The sequence below is a fragment of the Filicampus tigris genome, chromosome 1, assembly GCF_054856515.1.
Source record: "Filicampus tigris isolate MCC_2025a chromosome 1, RoL_Ftig_1.0, whole genome shotgun sequence".
NCBI classification, from domain to species: domain Eukaryota; kingdom Metazoa; phylum Chordata; class Actinopteri; order Syngnathiformes; family Syngnathidae; genus Filicampus; species Filicampus tigris.
Window position 1 is genome coordinate 38,488,954 of NC_141217.1, and position 23,916 is coordinate 38,512,869.

At 44.7% G+C, this 23,916-nt stretch overlaps 1 protein-coding gene and 1 long non-coding RNA gene across 14 annotated transcripts in view; one reads left to right on the forward strand and one right to left on the reverse strand.

Annotated features, from left to right (window-relative positions):
* The window catches only part of LOC147154002 (membrane-associated guanylate kinase, WW and PDZ domain-containing protein 1-like), an 80,582-nt gene that overhangs the window by 43,508 nt on the left and 13,158 nt on the right, over window positions 1-23,916 (reverse strand). For 11 of the 13 annotated variants that reach the window (XM_086039199.1, XM_086039190.1, XM_086039155.1 and 8 more), the window contains exon 2: window positions 16,135-16,251. In XM_086039199.1, coding sequence (XP_085895325.1) covers window positions 16,135-16,251 — 117 coding nt within the window. Of the gene's footprint in view, window positions 1-7,708; window positions 7,991-12,027; window positions 12,339-16,134; window positions 16,252-23,916 lie in introns of those variants that run through there. The other 2 variants (XM_086039209.1, XM_086039220.1) reach the window with 2 other exon arrangements.
* On the forward strand, window positions 8,082-20,182 carry LOC147154004 (uncharacterized). Its single transcript, XR_015087970.1, has 3 exons — window positions 8,082-8,592; window positions 16,968-17,216; window positions 19,149-20,182. It is a non-coding gene; the product is annotated as an uncharacterized LOC147154004 (long non-coding RNA).

Here is a 23,916-nt window from a genome sequence, read left to right on the forward strand (position 1 = left end):
CATCCTGGGAAGAAATTCAAGCGCAAGCTGTCCATAAACTCACAAGTACAATGGATGCAAGACTTGCGAAGCTGCTATCAAATAGGAGGTCCTAGGTTCAAATGCAACTTGACCTGTTCAGATGTTTTTGATAGTAAAAAATATAACATCCTAATGCTGCAAATTCTAACAAATGACTATTTTCAGTTCTTTCCAACCAATGTCTTGAAACATTACTGTGTATAATCACTTGAACAAAAATGACTGCACGTTTTCATTTGGGGGAAAAAAAAACACACACTGTTGTTCTATTTGCAGAGATGATATGAATCTGAGAAAAACATCTTTTGCGTAATAATTTGGAATGCGGTGTAAGGATGCAGTGTCATCATGCCAAGCATTAAACTGCCAACGATTGATTGCGGTCAACAAAGGAGGCAGCTGCTACCGCTGTTCTTCAGGTCCTTGAACTTTACATGAGTATTTATTTTGACACATATTTTGTAATCGTCTGTCAAAATAGTTTTGTTATTTTATTTTATTTTTATTATTTTTGAAATCGCTGCGGATGACGACACGGCCGAAATAGAGAGGTCAAGTCAACTGCAGTTACGATCTTTACTGATTTATTAATTGAGCTCTTGGAGCCTTATAAGGTGAGGAAAAACAGACAGGGCAACATGGAGTAACGTGAACCAGGGCAAAGACAACAACAGACCATCGCAGATTCAGAAGAGCCAAGATGTTATCCATCCATGGCCTTTTTTCATAGAATTATTTGATGTTATCCGATCGACTCTGAGAATGATTTGTGGCAAATGGTTCGCGTCTTGCGTCACTGATGGTGTAGTGGTACACGCGCCTGAGTTGTGTGCGGAAGATGATGACGATGATGGTTTGTGTCTTGTGCCAGCCAGATAACGGACAGTCAAAAAAAAATCATTTTTGGCTTTGACTTTTGTACAAAGGTAAATTTCCGAGTACGTACTTTTTAACTTTTACTTAAGTACAGGAGTTGAATCAGTACCAGTGACATTTGTACACGAGTATCTGTACCTCTATTTCAGGACAGAGTGTCAATAGTTTTGCCACTACTGGACTTAAAAGAGGTTCGTTTTACTCTTCTCTCGACAGACTTCAACAAGGGTAAGCTATGTACTGTTCTACTTGTAGGCTTGATTGGCCCCAATAGATGTGACAAAACAGAAAATTCCTCGGCCACAATTCCGTAGCTCTATGGGAAGCTATTGCAGTATGGCAGGCTCAATTTATTGTTAATGCAATAAAATTCATTGAAGACTGCACAATCTTCACAAAATAGAAAATAAAATAAAAAAGAAATAGATCACTCATTACATTGTATATTACATGAACCTGCAAAGTAATGCAATGTTAGTTTACATTTTTGTCAACGTAACGTGCCGTGGGGTTTCAATCAATTTGAGTGCAACCAAAAGTTGAGTGTAGCCACATTTAATGGGCTCCTCCTTGGCCTGCCTCACCATAAAATTTTGTGCAAATCATTTGAGTACTTTGGGAATCGTCTTGTTAACAAACAACAGCAGATTTACTCGAATGTATAACACACCTCCCGACAGGGGGTTTCTTTGCACAGCAATTACTCAAATGGCTATAATATAAAAGCACTGGCTTTGAGACGTCCAGGAGGTCGACATAAAAAAACACATGGAAGAAAACTCAAGCATCCCAAGTGACGCTCAGTTAGTGGCATCAAGGCAAGGAGCGTGCAAAAACATTGATAGTTTATTCAGTGCGCAGACTATAAATACACGTCCGTTGCTGTCCTCACTGCAAGTTCATAAAAAGTCGTGGCCCACGGGACATGTGATGTGGCCAGTTAAAGACCATGCTTCATAAAGTGCTCGGCCAAGTCTTTGATTACAGGCCTCGATGGAGCAAATGAAAACACTAGTATCTCTTATCATATTTCCCCTTTGGAACGAATTCAAATGCCATTAATCACTTCCAGCCTTCTCTCCCCCCCCAAAATTATATTTCTTGCTTAATCAGAAAAATATCACTTAATAACATTGTATTTTATCCCAAAATAAAAGCACATCTTTTTTAAGCTTCGGTTTGCTGGATTTTGTGCTGCTCCCCCTGGCATTTTGTTTTAATATAACGCCTCTTTTTTGACAAGCATTGCTCACTATCTGCCAAACTGCAGCTTGCCGTGATGTGAAATGAGTTCACGGCCAACCATACACGAAATTGTCCGGACGACGGCTCGTCAAACTCATAGGTCAGGTCACTCGTATCTCAAGACATCCCTGTTTTGTACCTGGATATAGTTTTTGTTGGACAAACAGGAAACGGGTGGGGAAAAAGTGGGTCGCAGGAAAGCAAGTGAGAAATACATGGATGAAAAGATTTAATGTTCATCTGGTGTTGGACTTTTTATTGAAAATGGTTTTATTTTTAAAAGCAAGCGCTGGAAACGGGCAGCATAGACCTTGTACAAGTTTTGAGCTGCTGCTCATTGGACGCATTGTGATGTGTCAAAAGAATTGTCACAGCCTTATACAGTACATGCGAGTGTTCCTCCGAAATTGCTCATCTATCCATACACATTGCAAATAAATATGTGACATTTTATTTTATGGGCACATATTTTATTTTTGGTGGCTTGTCTTGATATTTATATTACATATCGTTGCTGCCCTGTTAAAAACACGCCAATTTTTATTTCTTTTTTCTTGTTTTTACATTGATGGGTATTTCTGCGTTATAGACATCACATTAAGATGAAAATTTTAAAAAATACCGTATATCCCAATTTGGACATACGTGTTTTTCACAGGACAGCGTCGATATACAGGTTTATGACTGAAAACTGGGGGAAAAGGTTTCATTATTTTTAGTCACATACAGGTAGGGCTAGCAAAGCCTTGACAGTTGTTACATGTGATTGTATTAACGTATTTCCAAAAAGTCTATTTTCATCACTTCTCTTGGTTGCACTGCTCTCAATATGTGTATGTGGAAATTAGAATTTTGTTGTCCGATCAGCTTTCAGCCTCTATGTGTTGCCATGTCAATAAAGTCCGCCGGGAACCTTCAGAATCAGAATCAATCGTGTTGGCCCATGTAATGTAACTTCATCCAGAATGCAAATAAGACTGTTTCTTAAAATTTGTACCGCAAAGCCAGCGGGCTGGCCATCGATTACGGCAGCATTTTTCCGTCCTCCAATTGGTCGGTCAGAGCGAGCAAAACACAGCTGTAAAAATCTACACAGTGTTGATCTATTATTAAGCAGCATCTTTGATGAGCCTGATGTAATAATGTGACTTATTATTTTTGTCGTGTTATTAAACATTGATTCTGAACTGCTCCAGATGATGTTTATAGCACAGTTGCACATTGTTAATATTGCATACTTATGTAGTATTGATGGTTTCTGTAAGTGCGACATGATTGTGGTAGTATCAAGAGGTGGATTAAGATGGCGAGGCCCCCACTGGAGGCCCCGGTACCAAATGACTGATTATTTTGCACTTTACCATCATTCACTTTACACCAAAACAAAGCTCGCCAATCGAAGTGCTTCAAACGGCACAAGTGACACATTTAGAGGCAAATGTATCTGGCATCGGAGTAAAGACCATCTGGCTATTTAATCATTTACAATGCACAACTCAATTGGAGTGTTTTGGCAGCTATGAATAGTCTCCCTTATGATTGTCCATATCATATGACATCAAAACAATCAAAACAAACACTGCTGACATGAATGAACATTTGTGGCAGAGGCAAAATGAGAAACATTTTGAGTTCATGTTGTTGGAATGCAAACATAATAATGTGAACTTGGTCTTGGAAGTTAACTTGGACTCGGATCTGAGCATGCTACGTGGGTTGACACTTCATAGAGGCTGACTAAATATTTCAGATTTTACTGGCCCACTACTGACATGGTTGTGTGCCTCTGAGAGTGGAAGGCTCAAAGGGTCCAAATGTCACCGCCGAATATTCTATATTCTAACTGCAAATAGGCAAATGTTATGTTATATTTGTGTCTACCTTCATATTCATAATGTTCACAGGTAGACGTTATACGAAATTTTGCTGGTCCGTCATTTGTCAGTCTGTCATTTTTCGTGACGAACAGAATTGTAATCGTCAGTTGGTCAGTCTGTTAGGCAGTCCGCCAGTGAAGTCTGTCGGACGGACGTGGCTAGTGACGATTACACTGATGGACGAAAATCCACTTCCGTCAGTGCTTAGTCCGTCATTTTCTTTTAAAAGCGTCCCAAAGTGACCGACTGTCTTTTTTTTTTTTTTTTGGAGGGGGGTTGCTGTGATCTTGTTGCAGAACCGTATAGTAAGTCAGAATGTTGGTACCATGTTCACTGAGCACTTATAGCCAGAGGTGAACATTTTACAAAATGTTGCTGGTCCGTCATCCGTCAGCGGCCAGCGTACCCATCCGTCATTCGTCAATCCGTCATTTTTCGTGACGAACTGAATTGTAATTGTCAGTCCGTCATTTAAGTCCCACAGCTTGTCCGTCAGAAGTCCGTTGGTCCATCAGCCGGTCCCAAAAAGCGTTCGCCAATGACGGACTAACGGTCATCCGTCCGTCACCAACGGACGCGGTTAGTGACGATTGCAGTGACAGACTTCACTTCAGTCATTTGTCAGCCCATCATTTTTAAAAGGGTGTCCCGTCATCCTGCAATCGTCAGCAAAACGAGCGTCCGTCAGCGATGGACGGACCGGTCCATCAGTCTGACGGAATGGCCACCTCTGCTTATAGCTACTGCATATGACTGTTGAGCAACAAGAATACTTGAATACGTCCGCGCCCTTGCGACCTCCTGCACAGGTTCTTTACCGCTCTGATGAGTGTCAGACATTCTATGACTATTTCTTCAGAAACAACCAAGTGACAAGCACAAAGTCCCACACGTACACAAATTCAGGTGGACAATCGAGCCCTCGAGCAAGAACAATGGGTGGTGGGGCTAGCAGCACTCTGCTGACATCTGATACCTTCAATCGGGTTCCCGCTGTTTATGGTGGCGGGGAGCTTCCACTATTGTCCAACGCAGGCATGCACACTCGTAGACACGCACACACCCACGTGCAGCCAAACATCTGCTGTCGTTAACCCCTGCTGTCTGCAATAGTGGGCGGGGCAGGAGGGACAATACACAAGAACTCCCAAGCTGACCCAAGAGCGAGATAAGCCTGACGCAGGGAACGTAAAACGACAAGGATTCTGCCTTCCCCGAACAAGCCGGGATGTATTATGGGGTAGGGCGCGACACACAAAGTGTTAACCGAACAAAATCCCCTCTCAGAGCGCATGTTGAATTCAAACAAGTGTCACGTTCGTTCGTTGTTTCCAGGAAAAACACATGCGCACTTGGGGTGGTGGCGAAGTGTGTGTTTTGAAAACAGCGGCTCAGAGGTGACGTGAGGAGAAATGACGTACGCGGCTCAGAGTGGCCTCAGCAGAGGCGGGGCCCAAAACTCAAACAGTCACAAAGGGAGGTTGCAGGGAATTCTCCCGGGCCTCCAAGCCTGTTACCGGAGCAGTGTGGAGTGAGGCAGCATTTTAAGTCTTCATCCACACAAGAGTGACACCCCACTAAGGTGAGTATGACTTTACACTTGTATACATGGTGTGATTGTGTTCAAGGCCACCTCAAATCAAAAGGATCGCCGGCCCCCAGTAAATACATTAAGGATAAACGGAAACAGACACTTGATCTTAAGGTTAAGGTTTCTGTCATGCATTTAAAAGACCTTCATAACTCTGAATATGTTACAAAAATGTCATCACCTTCAATATCACTCAAAAGTCACTTTGAGGCCGGTTTGGCTATATGAGGCGTGTCAGCAAAGTTCACGACAGGTGTCACGAAAGAGGAATTTCAAATCCTGAGTATTGCCCGTTGAAGTAATCCTCCTCAAGTCTGGGAACGCACTTTCCCAAAATTCTTTGGCAGCACGCCTTCAAGTTTTCAAAACAGGTCCCTCTTGATGACCAAAGCCTTTGGAACGCCCAAAAGCATCACAAGGAACCAGGTCGGGTGAGTAGGGCAGGTTGCTGCAGCGCGGCAAAGTTATTCTCAAACGGGAACTGTCAGATGCTCAGAGCATCGTGAGCAGGCGCTTATCATGGCGAAGCAGCCGCGAGCTGTCCTGCCAGAACGCACTGAATGAAGCAAACCTCGCTGTTGACGGGCTGCTTGATCATCGGGCCCACACGGACGGTGAAAACTTGGCTTTGAAAGATATCTTTTGTGGCATCAGTCCTGCAACTTATCTGGCACACCTCGTAAACTCCGCGCACCGACCACTTAGAAGATGCAATGTCAAAGTCTTTGGTGCAATACAGTGCGAAATGTCAAACCAAATCATGGAATGTATCAAATTGTTCACAAATGACTTTTTAGTCATTTTTCTATTCTTGCGCTATTTGTGATGTGTCAACAATGAACACTTCATATTTATTAAATATCAAAAAAGGTACCTCAAACTAGTTTTTCATGGTTTGCGTTTTCATTTGGTCTCCAATTGTGTCTTTCCACTATATCAGGGTTGTCAAACTCGTTTTTGTTGTGGGCCACTTTGGAGTTACGGCTTCCCTCAGAGGGACAGTGAAACAGAACACATGTTTAATTGTCTCTTTGTGTTACACGTACGCAACAAATTGATGGGTTACTAGTTTCAAAATCAGAAGTCAAGGATGATAGTTTGTTCAGTTATTGTTCAAGGTCGTGTAAAAAGGGTAACAAAAAATTATTGCAAATGATCGTTATTTATAACACGTGACACTATGAAATTTTGGTCCAGATTTTAGCGAGGGTCTTGGAAGTTGACACATGATTTGCTTTTTCAGTGGCGGGCCGGATCTGGCCCCCCGGGCCTTGAGTTTGACACCTGTGCTCTAAATTGTTACTTTTAATGGGGCAAAAATGAATTGAATCTCAAAAAAAAAAAAAAAAACATCACATGGAAGAGTTGCTTTGCTTTTAAGAAGCGCAAGGGATTATTTGAATAAAAGGATGATGGAGTCGCCTATTATAGTTGAACAGGAGGCTAGGGAGAGAGAAAGGCCAGACACACAATACTGCTGCTGCCCAAGCACAACAGGCCATTCTTTCAGCTCGCGCCACAACACTCCTCACAGCTGAGTCCTGGCCGCTATTCTCCTGCTGTTCCCCCCGATCCCTCCCCGACTCTCTCCCCTTTCAATACGGGGAGAGGAATGAGTGAGGGGGCCAGAAATTGAATAGCGGGTTAGCACCAACAGTCTGGAGCGTCCGTCATCAACCACATGAAATTGTATCAAAAGGTTTTCTTTCCTTTCACCTAAATGAATGAAAATTCACTTTCATTGGCAGGAGAATTAAAGGAGTGCGCGGGGATTGAGTTCAAATGAAGGGAGGGAGAAAAAGGAGGTAGCTATGGAAGGGGCGAGGACTCATTTCCTCCAAGAAGCAACTGAGTGTCAACGGAGCAGTCTTTTTTTTTTTTTTTTTTTTTCCTTTTAGTTTAGACCCTAAACAATCACCGTGTCCGAGTCATACACGTGCATCTGCGCAGACAGACCCGCCATCTCGCTCCATTACAGCAAACAATTGATATACCTCAATCTCGCATAGAAGCAGCCTGCCCACAGAAAACGCACCTGCCTCTCTCCGCGAGTCCCATCCGACGTCACCCAGAAGCCGAGTAAATGTCACAGAATTACCTCAACACCGCCGCTTCTGCTGATTTCCGCTCTGCACGATCTTCCACGGCTACAATCGAGAGGATAAATCCACGTTGAATTGTGCTCGCCCTGCTCCATCCATCCGTCATGCGCTTGCTTGACTGCGAGCAAGTGCGAAAGAGCCCGGCTCATTCGGGCAGCTGCTGTTCTTCTTCAGAGCTCCACAAGCGGAGCAAATTAGAGGTCCAGCCCAGCTTAGAGGATTAGCCAATGTGAGCTATTCACACTCCAGTTCCTGTCTGCGGCCAATGGCTGCAGACCCACACTCCCTCTCGCACATACTCCCGCCCACAGCCACCCTCGCTGCTCCTCTTCTTCCCTGCTATCTTAGTCATAAATATAGACTCTTGACATTACCTAACACATGGGCTGTCCTGATAAACAGCCCGCTTGGTGTGAGAAAAACCTCTCGAGGGGTGAGAGGCGGGCTAAAGAAGAGTGTGGAGGGCAGCAGGACAAGGATTAGGTTTAGGATTCGCTATTCTGCATGGGAGGGGCGGGCATAGTGACATACCGCAGATTGAAAGTAGCCGATTTTCAACACGCCAGTTGGGAGAACAGACAAACGCTCCAATCGCGATGACGGCGGGTCTTCTTCGGTCTTGGATTCAGTTCCATGTTGGATTTGCGTACGGTGCTTTGACCGGCCCGGAGCACAAACTTGAACAGGACTCTAGCAGATTAAAATCTAAGTGGTAGACCAAAAGAAATCAGTGCACGTCATACCAATGGAGGTGGACTGCTGGCCAGGCAACATAACCGCAAAACCCAAGAGAAGCGCCGAGGGAAGAAAATGGCTGCTGTCTGATTTGCCTGGGTCCTACCTCAATCGACCTAAGAAGACCTCAAGTAAAGTAAATTCAGTAAGCATAACAGACACTGGATGTTGTTGTTATGTAACGTTTTTCATGCTGAATTACAAAAATGGGGTTGCCTCCATTGGTCGTCATGAGTCTGAGCGTACAAAGATCACATGCGGGGTTCCACAAGGATCCATCCTTGGACCACTTCCATTTAATATCTATCAAAGGAAGCACTAACGAAAATGCGTTTAAAATGATGGATGGACCGACCGATAGGCGATTACTATTTGGTCCGGCCAGACAAAATGGCGGATAAACGGATGGCTGAAGGGTACCCCAGCTGTAGGCGGAAGGCAATATAAACGGGCTGCGTATTTTTAGTCAAAATGCCCATCACTGCTTGGATGTACTTTTGAGACGTGGGTGGTCGTGCGTTCGATCCTCAGACCATGTCGAAGTGTCCGTGAGCAAGACATTGAACCCCCACTTGCCCCTGATGCTGTGTCGTTAATTGGTGAGTGAGGAGACAGTGTAAAAGCGCTTTGAGTAACTCATCTCAAATGTAGAAAAGCACTATACAAGTGAAGCCTTAACTTTTGACATCTCAAGAATCTTTGGTCAGTGGCCTTTGTAAAGAAAGAATTTGGGCAACTTCACTTTTTGTTGAATCACAGTGCTGTGTGCAACTGGTCCTAATTTTTGAGGCTGTTGGTGTATTTTGGCTGAAAAAGTCCTGCTTTTGGTTGCACGTTTGCTTCCTTCCTCCCTAGCTACATCAAGTGCTATTCCAAATAGATCAAGACAGGAGCAACAGAGCCAGCTTGCAAGAGCATCTGAGCTAATTCGAGCACCTTCTCATGTGTGAACTGTTTTTGTATAGTTGGTTATCTAATTTGATATCAATACGTGTGTCACTGTCCTACTCTGATTGGCTGGCGACCAGTTCAGGGTGTAGCCTGCCCAGCCTCTCGCCCAAAGACAGCTGGGACATGCTCCAGCACGCCCGTGACCCTGGTGAGGATAAGCAGTGCAGAGATTGAATGAATCTGTGTCACTGTTAGCTTTGGAGCTTTCAAGAACTAGCTCAACATGATGGTTGCCTCAAATGTTGCGGCGTGTTCAACATTTGCATTTACGCGCGAGCCTGATGAATTTCGCTCGGACGGAGACATGGACGAACGAATGGGATTGTTTTCTGACTTCTGATAGTGTGACCGACTAGGTCGTAAAACGCTGCATCGAGACCCAGAATAAAAAAGTAGTCCCCCACTCAACTCCGCAATTACGACAAATGATGCAATAAACAAAGGTCATGATCATTTCATTACTGTAATAATAACAAATCAAATACAGCATAGGCCCTTGATGAAAAGATATGCTCATTCATTCACAGTTCAACACAACGTGGGGGACAAACGAACACATACATGGCGACGAACTCTAGTTTCCGTCTTGAAGAAAATAAATGTCTTTCACGCACAGGCTGTTTTGACATAAGACGAAAGGTCATGAAAGAGAATCTTTGTTCATTGTGTAATCCCAGTTCGCAGAAAGCGCCACCATACAGTCCGCACACGTATCATGCGGCTACACAGGCCCTGTAAAATGCCAAAAGAACTCCGAGTCCTGGACCCTGAAGAAACTTTAACAACAAGGTTATCTTTCTCAAATCCTTTTAGAACACACATCGAATTCAGTCAGTCAATCCAAGTGTTCTTTTTCTTCCCAAGACTCCTCACCTTTGTCAATTTGGTCTACTGTGATCGGATCAATTGTGGCAAAAGATAGCGGCCCATCCATCAGAGACGGATCACTCCAAACTGACCTGGCTGACCCGCCAGTGCTTAGTGAAAAAACTCACATGATCTCTTTTTTTTTTCTTTCTTATTTTTTTTTTACATAACCGACTTGGCAAGGAAATGTGAATCTAAAGTGCCTTTCAATTTGCAGAACAACAATGATCACTGTGATCGGTATATTAATAAACCCAGAGAGTGCCCCTGATTGTCAAGTGAAATCCAAAACAATTATGCTTTTACAAGAACACGTAACACCGCAAAATATTGATTGCATTATAGATGAATGATTCCATTTTACAATTACTATGATTGACATTTGCAATATGTCAGAAGTACACTGCAATGAGAGCTGCAAGTGATATTGGACCTACCTCATTAGATACAGTAGATTATGTTTCTAATATTAGTATAAGCTTTTAAATGATGCAGTGCAGTTAGTTCTACCCCGGCGACTACATGCACACTATGAAAAAAGATGTCAAATGAAGACCTCTCGTCGGAGTTCGGTTACTTCTCTCATCTCATTGCATTGTGCCGGTGTACCTAATGAGGTGTCCAGTGAAGGTAAAGACCAGCTTCAGAGAACACGCTGATGTGAAGTTTTGAGGAATGCGCCATCAGATGCCTTCCAATTCCACCTCGGGTGATCCGGGACCACATCATCCAGTGGCCCTTATGCCATTCCCACATTACTACAGGAAAAGATCTACGCAGCACTCTTCGGCATGTACGCGTAACTGTGTTTGTTTGCCACTGAGTGAGGAAAATGCTGTAAATTTAGCATTCAAAACACTCACACGCATTCCATGTAAACACACAGGCGACACCTGCCTTAGCACGTCATCACTATGCAGAAACAGATTCTTCTCAGCTTCCTCACGGACCATTGAAATGACTTTCATTTGAGGTGACGTGTGTATTTTTGGCCCGATGAGGAGACTATCAAGGCTGCGTATATGAGAGGCGGGCAAGCAGAAGCTGGGGCCACTCATCCGTTGTAAGAATGAATGGCCATCATTAGCATGAGGCTCCCCGGCAGCACCCTGCAATGCAGCGACACACACAATGGCGAGTGCCACGCTTCCCCCTGCCGTTCCCCCAGAGAAGCCCTTTTGTTTGGCCGGCATCTGGACCTGACCTCCATGCATTTGAATCTGCTGTACCCCCCCACACCCCCCTAAAAAAACACACACACACACACACACACACAATCGATTCCCTCTCAGCTAGCTCCTCTTCTCTTGCCGCTGCTCTCCAAAGCCTAACCTCTCATAAAGCTGCCTCGACGGCAAATCCCCCCCACCCCCTCTCCCCCTGCCTCCACTCTCCTTCACCACGTCCGTTCTTCACACACAGATACCCCCTCCTCTTTGAGTGGAGGAACCATGTCTTGCTTCCTGAAAAGACGCTCTGTGTACTTGCGGGCCCCGTACAAAGCCTGCAGGGTGAATTTGAAAACCGACCAGGAAAATGCACCAGGGCTACTGGCCATCTGTCCCCCCCGGGTTGGCCGTGCCTGCTCCGAGTGTGCCTGCCCCCCTTCTTTCCCTCACATGATTTCCCCCCCCCCCCTTCCCTGATTCCCCTTAGCCTATATACACAGCATCCACCACAACCACACGCAGCTTCTGCCATGCATACATCACAGGCTTGGGCATATGGATGGCGAAGGAGAGAACGAGGAGCTGCCACTTGCCTGCGTACAGAGAGGATGCCACTCAAGATGTAATCCGTTTCTTTGCGGGGACGGCAAACCGACAAAAATTGGCTTCGGCATTCATTTCCCTGAGATCGGCGGTGGAGTGGAAAACAAGGAAGCGAGGGATTGAAGGACAGCCAGTAGCGGAGGGAGGCAGAGAGAGAGCAAGAAAGAGAGGGAGGGGGAGAGAGAGGATGGAGGGAGATGGAGGTAGCAGCCAGAGTGTGACAGAAGAAGGCAGCAGCCACCACCAAGCCACAGGGACGCTGCCACTCAGGAGGAGGACTTCCAGTCCAAAGGAGGACTGACAGAGAGAAAATGAGAGAGAGAGAGAGAGAGAGAGTCGGGCACTGAGAGGGAGGGAGAGATCAGATGGGGGAGGGGGGATCGGTTAGCTCCGTATAGGCTCAAACGGCGGGATAACGCCGAGATAACCCTCATCCCCGAGCAGCAGCTGTAGACGTGAGGGAGAAATGAATCCCGCGAGGGAGCGACTTCTCTATCAATTGTGACATTCGCGGCACGTGAGAACAATGGCCATCTGCTGTAGTAGCGGGGATAGGCGGGAGGAGGTAAGGCACGGTGCCTGCCCGTGGCGGCACCTCATGTGCCCTTGCAGAAAAACGCACGCGCGCAGGCGGGACAGAAAATGAGGTAGAAGAAGAACGGAAAAAGAGCCCACCTCGGCCAGTGGTGGAGGGAAAGGCAACCTGTTCCAGGCGACCAAGTGGGAGGCGGTCGGGCGGGGGAAGGAGGGACAGCACGTGTGCGCTGACGTGGGGGGAGCAGATGAGGGAAATGTGGAGAGAAATGAAGGCGAGAAGTGTGGCCTTCATTTGACTGCCTTTGTCATTCGGCCTCGGCGTGCCCTGGAAACATTTGCAGGTGTTACAAAGTCGGAGACAAGCAACAGGAGGTGGCAGAGATAGAAGGTCATCGGCACAGAAGGACAAGGAGGGACAGGAAGAAGGAGTGGGCATAATAAAGGGTATAAGAAATACAGGGCAGCCGCCAAATTGAAAGACCCCGAAGGTCCAGGAAACGGCCCCAATTTTGTGGGAATAAAACTAACGCCTTTGAAGTTGACTTAGCAGACAACACCACCGAGGACCGTCATTTCAAACCCGAACTGCTTTCCCAACACTATTTTAAAACCCAAAATTGAAATCTTAGCCCCGCCTTGAACATTAATGTCAAAACATGACCCGGGCTTGAAACCCACATGGTACCTTTGGAACCTATCACAACCTTGAACGAAAATATCGCGGAATCGCAGTATTACAATTACGGCTCCGAAATGTATTTCTCCAAACATGAGTAGCCACTTCTCTGCTCTTCTCTGCTTTGTGGAGTGACAACAATTGTATAAAGTGTTTTATGTTAATTTATTGGCTTTATTCTTTTATATTTGTATTCATACTTCACATTATTTATATCTATATTTATTAATATGTGTATCACAACCTTTTATTTATTTATTTATTTTTTTAAGTGCTTTGTTACAGCCCTAGCTGTTATGAAATGCGCTTTGTAAATAAAATTGTATTGTATCGTATTGTATAATGTTAACTATGCTAGTTGGCCATCTTATCTGCCATGGTAGCCAAGTCAATCGTGTTTATTTCACCTACAGGAAGTTCTCAATTTACGAACGAGTTCCGATCCTACACCGGCGATGTAACCTGAATTTCCGAGTATGTCGGATCCCACCGTTCAAGTCAAAATTGACATCAAGAAGCTTGGTATAAAAACCCAAAATACATTAAAATAAAAAAAAAAAAGATCCTGTGCTCAGACGATCGAGACACTCTGCGCATGCGCACCAAGCAAGGAATGCTGGCCTTTGTAGTACAGGAAGTGCTTGTATGCGGAAGTGCGTTGTTTGGAGCGCAACTGCAGCAAATACACAAGCAGAGGTGAACAAGCTCAGAGACGCAGCACAAAAGCACACTTTTGGAGGGAGCGAGGAGGAAACCGGCTGCTTCATTCATGTGGTGTGTGACATGAATATCAAGCGTTTTAGTGACAGTTGAAAGTAACACGCGGAAATGACGTCCGCTTGAGACACAGTACACAGTGGGTTATTCAAATGCCGGGGCAACTCTGTCCGCTCAATCATGTAAACGGGATATTCGGAATGTTTCAGGAATCGGAATTTTGACTTTAAGCCGAATATTGACTGCATGAGGACCGCCTGTATTTTATAGACACGCTAACTCATGCACTGTAGCTGGTGGCAAACGTCGACGACAAAGCAGCCTTGTATTCAAATTTTAACCACTCTTCATAAGCACGTTTTTCGTCACTGACCGACACCCATTTTGCCGACGAATGACGAATGACGTGACGCCTTTTAAAATAAACGGACTGAGCTAACTGAATGACGGAAGTGGTATTTGTCAGTGTATTCTTCACTAACCGCGTCCGTCAGTCCAACGGTCCATCATTGACCGTTAGTCACCGACCGACCGACCAATGGACTTCTGACGGACTTAGTGCCGCACTTAAATGACAGATTGACAAACTGACGGATGACGAATGAAGGACCATCAAAACTTAGTCAAATGCCCACCTCTGAAGTTTTGCATTCCCAACAGAGCCAACTGGTTCATCAAGGGGGAAAGTCATCCGGCGTTCTGTAGGCTCAACAACAATGGGAGGTGGACAGGCCATGTTGCTTTGGCTGCACTGGCAACACAAAAAAAAAAACAAAAAAAAAAACAAAAAAACAATCTCATACCCTAGGGGAAACTAAGCAGTTTTAAACTGTGACTTTTTAAAACCACGGTATACCTTGAAACCGGTAGCTGGCCTATGCATATAGTAGTTAAGGGTGAAAGTTGCTCACGTTGGTTGACATAATCCAATGAGTATTAACTGAACAATGTTTATTATTGTGGCTGCAGTTTGCAGAGGTGTCGAAGTAGCCTAATGAGAGTCATTTCTCATATGATATTTTGGATAGCCCTTTTAGCTACCTGACAGACTCATTATACGACGTGTCGGAAAAGTCTGCCTCAAGTTGTTGTCTTGCCACAACTCTCACTTCTAATTGTGTGTAATATGCCATTAACTCCTCCAAAGCATAGCATGGAAACCAGTTGAAATGACCTTCGTTGGGCTCCGATAATATTAGCATTTGCCTTTTGAGTTGAAACAGAATGTCACCGTCTATCCTTTGTGTGCCGCAGAGGCCTTTTCATCAGCCTCTATCTTTGTAAGAGCCCAGCATGTTCAACACATAATCAGGCAGGAATCTATTTTCAATAAAATCAGAACATTATAATCCCCAGCAGGGCAAAAGAGGCGGATTTGCCGGTCACATGGCAGAGTGAGAGAAAGAGAGAGGGAGAGAAAGAGAGAGAGAGAGAGAGAATCAGAGGGCCAAAGAAAGTGGAGGACAGAATTACAAAATGTAAACTCCAGCCAGAATTGAGTAGGGGAAAAAAAAATCATCTTAACACACACACACATCTAAACCCAAATCCAAAGATTGAAAACAAGAGGAAGTTGTGTTGGGATCATACTTGACTGATTAAATCATGCCATTGCCGTACCCCCAGACAGCCACTGCATAATACTGATTGCTCCACTGTGCTTCTCCATCCAATGATTTAAAGCCCGGAGCCTTGTGGTCTTGTGGTCAAATGAAGAAATGGGATTTGTAACACAAACAACACATTATGAGTGTGATCCTTATGTCCAGCCATAGATCAAGCCGAATTTGGCGTACAAATGAGCAGCTGTGGGGACCGGCGGAGAGCTGCGTGTTTGGTGGATGGAGTTTGTATAGTCACTTGAATGGTGATCAGTGTTACGCGATACTCATGTTTCCCTTTCATTCATTAGTAGCACAGATGCTTGATAATGTTCTACCATCCATGAAAGGAAAAAAAAAAAAAAAAAAACCAACACACATCTAAAATGGATTCTGGGTGCAAACCAAACCACATGAGCAAGAATAATAGATGAGACAAACAAGATAGGAGTCAAAGAAAGTGGGTGGGCCGGGTAAAGATGAGGAAATGATGCTCAAGACTGCTTGAAGACACAAACGGATCATCCAGCATCGCACCGTCATGTTGTGTACGTCTCGTTACTCACAAGGCACGGCATGGCGGTACAGATTGGCCCGGATGGTCTTCTGCAGCTCGTGGTCGGGGGAAGCCTTTTGGAACCGAAGACTCAGGTAGTGCTTCAGGTCTTTGTTCAGCTTGTTACCTTGAAAAAGCAGACATGGGGCAAGTCAGGATGGCTCACGTGGACAAACAACATGTTCATCAAAGACTGGCTTTTGCAATTTGGGATTCGGGTGATTTTCCCTAAACCCTCTGACAGAGACAAAAAACAGCAACGGAGGAACCATGAGACATACTGGTTAAACACAGTGTTTATGTAATAAAAAAAGGCCGGGCTACGGCTTCCTGGACACGTGGATAAAGTGGTGGGCCGCCTTCTCACATCAGGATTTGACGCCATTTTATTGGAGAGGGGGGGAAAAAAAATCCAGAATCATCAATTCCCTGCAATCTATTGTACGTTTTTTGAGAATGTCTTCGGATCTTATTCACTGCCTAACAGAAAATGTTGTCTGACTGTGATATACCGCCGTAGAGTGTCTCAAGTGCTGACCTCTATCCCTACCTTATCATTTCCATAAAACGAGCTCTTCATTTGCTTATCCAGTTTTGTGTTGAATGGCCACAAATGAGCATGTTGTGCACACGTTATAGTTATATTGTTTCAACAACAATAATCACTTTCAAAAACTCCCACACGCGCCCTTTTCAACTTTGAGTTCCTGTCCCTCCAAAGGTGTCCGCGCGCTCCTGCCGTCCACGCAGATGAATGCGTGTAGTAATGGAGTGGGTAGCACGATAACATGTCCTCTCATTGGCTAGCTTTACCAGGCCTCCTCTGCTTCTATCCAATGACAGGTGGGGATGACACGGCCTAAGACTGAAGACGACGCGGCCACTCACAATGGAGCCAGATGGTCAGGGCTCGCTCTCACGCCAGGGTCTCATTTAGGACCATTTAATGATCTCCAAATTTATCATCCAAGTCTGGGGGAGCTGGCAAGTCCTTCTTGGGGGAGGTGCCATGTCCTCGTGTTGGCCTTCCACCGAAGAGGGAGATTTTCTTCTGGCTCTCTGCTTCTGGACAGCAGCTAATATGAAGGGGAGGTAATATACTGCTGCTCGGTACACTGAGCCGTGAGCCAAAACATTAGACGGGTGCTAACAGAGGGAACCAATACAACCCTACAAAACAACCTGACGACAAATAGATATGATTGCTAGTGCCTTAAACGACCATGCTAGACACGAGCGTAAGTGCATACGTCCCATATCGAGTAAAGATTTGAATGGTCATAGAACCGATGATGTGATTAGACAAACTGACATCTACAGTCTTTTGACAAGATAAGAATGGAAAATTGCTGCAGATGGATTTGTCAGGATTTAATCCAGCGGGACTATAAATAGACAATGGTCCTTCATAAATTAGAGACACCGCCATTAGAAAAATAAAAGTCAGGGAGTAAATCAAATTGAAACCAAGGGGTAAAACAACATGGTGAAAAAAAAACAACACAAAAAAAACCCGCAACACTTAATCCAGTGGGAAAACAAGACAGCCGTTGTTCGTCCACTTCGCTGTATTTTTCCGTTCTCGCCACACAGACGCGCACACGCGCGCACGCACGCACACAAACGACTGCGTAGCTCACTGCAAGCAAAGCACAGTCAGGTAATTGTTACCTAGCAACCAGCCAGTGCTGACGAGCATCATTATGGTCCCTGCTTGGCAAGCAGCAATCAGATTGTAAAGAAACACACACTTAATATATGCAAGCCTCTTTTTTAGTTCAAGGTTGACTTTCCTTTATTATGAACAGAAAGATGTGATCAAAATCCAACGCGGTTATTTCACGCGCCTGCGCCGTGCGTTCGCTGGCTCTGCCTGAGACGAGGACCTCCGTCAGGAACAAGCATCTCCTGGAGGCTTGCACAGCGAGTGTCAGGCTCCATCAGCGAGGAGAGTCATCAAATATTTAATATTTATGAGGATTAATGCCATGTGGATCACAGATTACACAAACGCGCGCACGCGCGCACACATAGCGAGTGGGCACGTGTGCTGTTTGTGCCCCATCGGAGGTCTCTGTGGATGTGGAAGAACACGTTTTGTAACGCCAGCTTCTCGAGACTCAAGTTTTAACCCAGTGTAGCATTGTAGATTACAAACAATGGGGTGGTGGATGTAAGCAGGAGCTACTGTAGTGTAGAAGTGGATTGAAAAAGTCTACACACCCCCGTTCAATTATGCCAGGTTTTGGGGACAGGAAGCGTCAGACCGTGCTAATTCAAAATCACCATGATGTCACCTATAACCTGCACAATTCAATTGAAAATAAAGCAAACAACAGAGATAACGTGCATGCAAAAGTGCCGACACCCTCTTACGACTTGGAATGCGGCTGTGTTTCGAATGAACCAATCGTGTTAAACCAAAGGTCAGCACACAGCTGCCAGATAAAGTTCAGATGCTCTAGTAGGCATTTTCTGACCATTTTTGCTGAAGCCGGAAGCTTCTGTGCTAACACTGACTGCTACAGCATTTGGAAGTGTTCATAATTCCCTCCCACCCAAAGCGGAGCCAAAGCGTGATCGCTGTCCCCGCCACGCACATCACGTTCGGGAATTATGGCCAAAAAGTTCACCTTTGGTTTCACTGAACCAGAGCACATTTCGGGAGATTTCAGGTGTGTGTGTGTGTGTGTGTGTGTGTGAGCGTTTCATTTGTTCTACGCTAACACAAGGCTTTCTGTCTTGCCGCCCCTACCCCAAAGCTCAGACATATGAACCAGACATGAGATTGTTGTCGCATGTACTACACTCTTTAATTGCCAGAAATTCCTATAGCTTCAACGTTGCTTTTGTCCTCTTTGCATCCTCCCAACCAGATTTCTTTGGGATTAATCGGAGGCATTTTCAATGGCACTGACTCCCGTTTAACATGAGCTTGAATTTGATTGGCTCGTTCCGAACGCAACCACGTCCCCACTTAGAAGAGCACATTGTCTCCGTTTCTTATTTTAACTTCTCTCGTAGAAAAAGAAGGCCCGGCAGGACGGATCGGAAACTGCCGAGAGGCCAAGGAGATGCGGAACTCCTTCCCTGGGAGCTGCGACAACGGTGACGGAGCTGGCGGCTAAAAGACTGTGTGACAGATTGCTGCTCCTCAGCTGGAGAGAGGCGAGGCCGCTGTCCCCTCACCGAGAACGACTTTAACCCAAATAAGAGTGGATTATACCATCCTCTGTGCCTCCAGTCAGCATTACATAACCTTAAATCTAGTTAGGCATCCCTTCGCGTTTTGGGCCAGTGGGATGGTCCGTGCCCGTTCAAATATGTCACGATTGACACTTCGGCCTGCTCAACCCCGCCAACGTGGGGACGGCGAACAGGCCCTACAGAGAGAGGTGACTGAGATGATTAGACTTGGAAGACATCAACACAGCTGAGGGATACAGTAAGGTAGCAGCTGCTCGGCACATACAGCTGATAGTAGCACATCACTATAAGTCACCGCGACGCACCTATCAATCGTGCCGCTGGATATTAATAGGCTGGTCATCGTTGACTTGCCGTGCAACGGGGGATGCGGTTTGATCATCCGGCAAATTCAGGAAACAACATGTAATGGATGAGTTAGGCAGTGGTCCGTGTCAGTGTGCCGGCCTTGTTGTTGTGTGTGAGGCTCAGCTCGGCTCTGCTCGGCTCAGCTCGGCTCAGCTCGGCTCTGCTCGGCTCTGCTCGGCTCTGCTCGGCTCAGCTGCTCATTGGCATTCGGCAGCCGTCGTCCGACTCAACACTGCCCTCTGTGTCTCCCAGCCTCGCCACTCCAAGTCAGCTGCCCGCAGAGCCGTTGCCACGGCAACCCAGAGCCAACCGCCAAAGGAGAGAGGGCCCAAGTGCAGTTATTATGGGCTGCTGCCCCCCAGTGGCCAGTCTTAGTTGACAAGACAGGCTTCAAACGGGACAATGACGCAATTTAACATCCTTTTGTTTTTGTTTTTTTTACCGGAGGAGCAGTCTTTGATCTTTGTACTCTTAAAAAAAAAATAAAACACTTTGTTGAAGCATTCAGTCTTGTTGTGTGGAATTCTATGCAGTGGATGTTCATCTTGGCCAATTGCAGAATATATTGATCAATTTGTGAATAGAAATGGGCCTTTTAAATGACATCTTTTAGTTCTGCTTATGTAAAATGGGAGCGGAAACAAATGTTTGTGTTTGTACAGTGTACATACATACAGTGTGCTACTCTAAAAGTAAGTGACGCTGATGACATTTAGCCATCTGTGAATTTCACATCTTGTTGGTCATTGAGACATTTTCTTTCAGGACGTGCCACTCGGCATCTTTGTGAACACTTTGTGATGGTGCAACGGGCCCGCTATGTTCCACATTGGTTTGGTTTCATAACACACGCGGTTTAGCGCAGTACAACTTCAAATAAACACCAATGTATGTCATTTCCTCCATAGTGGACAAATATCGTAGTATTTCCTGTTGGCTGACCGAGACAAGGAAGTGGAAATGCGGGCTGCTTAAAGAGTCAATTCAATTGTTTCAGTAGCTTCCCGTAGGTCTCAGGACATCCTGCCAGTCTCCAGTTACTTAGGAAAGTGTTGAACTCAATATTATCCAACGGGGCAGGGAGGGGCTGTCTGGAAGAGGTCAACATCCACAGGCATGCAATTGACACACATAATCCATTCCTCACACTCTGGACTTCATCGTGTGTTACAGTAGCGAGCAGCAGATGTTACTCACAGACATTTGCCCGGCTCATAGAGAAATCGAGAATATCAAGAAAGAATGTTGTCATCAGACATGCAGCTCTTATTCTCATCTCATAAATCGAGCAAAATATCAACGGTTTTCAAATTTCAACTTCAACTCTGCCGTCTTGTTTGTGCTTTTCGTGGGCTGGAAGAGTGACGAGGGAGTGGAGAGGGAAAAAATAACAATCACAGAGTGAGTTTAAAGCCAGATCCTCTCCCCTTCTCTAATTATAACCAACCACACCCAGGGCTGCTTTCATCTGGTTCTCATCCAAAGCCTGGATCAGTGGGCTTGCAGCATCATGCACATAAAGTCCCAAATGAGACCAGGACACTAATAGGTTTTCTCAGCTCGTTTTTTCATGTTTACTTTCAGCTCGTTTTTTCGTTTACTTTCATATTCACGTGTGTGACTCAATCTTGTTGCACTCTTACTACCGGGCCCCGAGTCGATTCACAACAATCCATTCCAGGGACATCATTTTGAAAATAATGATTTGGCATGGAGAAATACCGTTTCATGACAAATGGAACGTTACATGTGTGTGTGCCAAAAATCCAACCAGATCAAAATAATACCTACAAGTCATGTAGCAATTGTTTGCTTTGCGTATTTCCTATTTGCAAAAAAAAGAGAGGAAATGTTCGGCTTTCAATGATAAAAATAAAAACAAAACTTAATATTAGCAAGTAGCTTACCGGAGGATGGGTAAGTCGGCTGCCACAACGGTTGTTTGTACAGTGGTGCCTTGAGATACGAGTGTCTTGAGTTGAGAGCATGATCACGGAACAAATTAAACTCATATCTCAAGGAACCACTGTATTTTTAGTTGAGAATCTACACACCCAGTGTGCTACGCAGGCCCCATATCGGTACACGAAACGATCACTCCCGAGTCACAGTTCAGTTGTATTTCACTTTTTAGTGCAAGCCATTTGCATTTAACCTTCATTAACTGTTTGCTTTTAAACTTTTATTTACCACTGACATGCAACACGTTTGAACTGACTCGTCATTTAAGTAAACAATGTCGCAGGTTTTGCATCAGTACCGAAAACACTTTTTAGGGACAAAACCAAACAAATCTTGTTTTGGGTTAACCTTTAGGCCTACTATGCTACTGTATTTTAATATTTGTCACAATGGTGGTACTTGGTGAGCTAAATATTTATTTTTAGGTGGAACTTTGTGAAAAATGTTCAGCGAGTCACTGAACTAGCTAACAAAAAAAAAAAAGACGGTGTGAATATATTTATATTATAAGGCGGACGGCTACTGGCCACTTTTGACCCATTTCCTGACCGCTGGGCTGCTGAGTCAGAGGCAGTGCATAATGGGAAAACTGGTATGACGAAAGAGTCACAGACAAAGATGCACACGCACGCACGCACGCGTGCAAGCATGCAAGAAGAGCAGAGGCGGCATGTTCCGCTCCAGTGCACTGCATCTGTTCATTTCTAAATATAACCAGAGGAACCCGTGCTCAACGCTCCCTCTGCTCTGTGTTATTACTTGAGCGGGCCGAAAGATGGAGGGGGAAAAAAAAAAGCCACATCAGAGACAAAGAGGTCGACATGTTTCGTCACTTTAAGAAGGAAAAAAGCGCAAGAAGGTTGAGTGGAGGGTCAGTGAATGATGCCACGGTGGGAATTTACCGCCGTGCAATAAAATATATATTAACAGAGTTACTATTACTGTGTCATATTAGTGCATGATTTATTATTTAGGCACTTTTATGTGTGCAAAAATCCCCACAGTAAAGCACACAATTTGAAGTGGCTGTGCGAGGATGCCATCAGTTCTATCTGGCTGCCTCACCTAAATGTCAGTTGCTGCTTGGGCGACACACCAAATCGCCCCCCCCCCCCGGTCCTCTGTTTGAGCACAGACAGTGAGAGGGACCTGATGATGTATGTTCACAATGAAACACGTATTGCAAGTCTACGGTTTGTGCACATGAGCATGCGCGGAGAGTGGAAAACGACACGACTACGATGTGTGAAAATGCAGGGCTGCAATTGAAAAGCAATCTACTGTCCCAACTTGACAATCATTGTTGGTCGGAATAAACTTGTAAACATCTGGCATCAGTGATGGTTTCCTTTCTTATTTCCCCGCACACTTTGGACTAGTTCTCAGACTTTCTGGGTCCTGTAATCCCTTACAGGAGAGAAAATTATCCAAAGACCCCCACGTAATACTAAAGACATTTAAACGTAATTATGATGAGTACATCAAAGCCACAGGAATTAAAAAGTCGCCTATTTAAAAAAAAAAATACATTGGTGTTACTAGAAAGAAATTCATTTTGAGAGAGAGAAAATAGTTCTAATATTATGTGAGTATTTGTTTATTTATTTATTTTTAGAAAAAATACATTTTATTGGGATACAAAGTTGCAATCTTACGTGACTAAAGTCCTATTTTGCCAAGATGAATTCACAATATTATGATATTAAAGACAAGTTTAACCAGGGAAGAAAGTCATTTTTGACAAGTGAATTAAAGAAAAATCAAACTTATGACATCAAACAACCACACTGAAATGTCCAAAAGAAAGTAACTGGCCGAGCCAGGCAAAGTCCAGCTGCACAAAAATTTGAAAAAAAAAAAAACCAAAACCAAAACCAAAGCCAAAACAAAACAAAACAAAAACATCTGTTTCCTGTACTTTGCTGAATCTGCCATGGAGAATTAACAAAGTTCAAAATGAAAAAAAAAATGGTGTCCAACTCAGTAATAAAGTGGCAAATAATTTAAATGAAGTTGAACTTTTTAAAGAGAAGATCCATCAGACTCCGGTCTGCCAAGAGAAGGAGAACAGAAAGCCTAGCCCATGTATAACAAAACGTGTTAAGAATTGCTCAGAATGACAAGCTCCATTGAAGTTCACCAAAACATCTCTCCAACTGAAAACAGCAGAATGATTCGCCCTCTGTGTTATCACAGACAACCTAAAGCGAACTAACAGCTGGAGATCAACAACAGAGTCAAGTTCAAAGCGAAGCCCTGAAAGACGGCTCAGCTT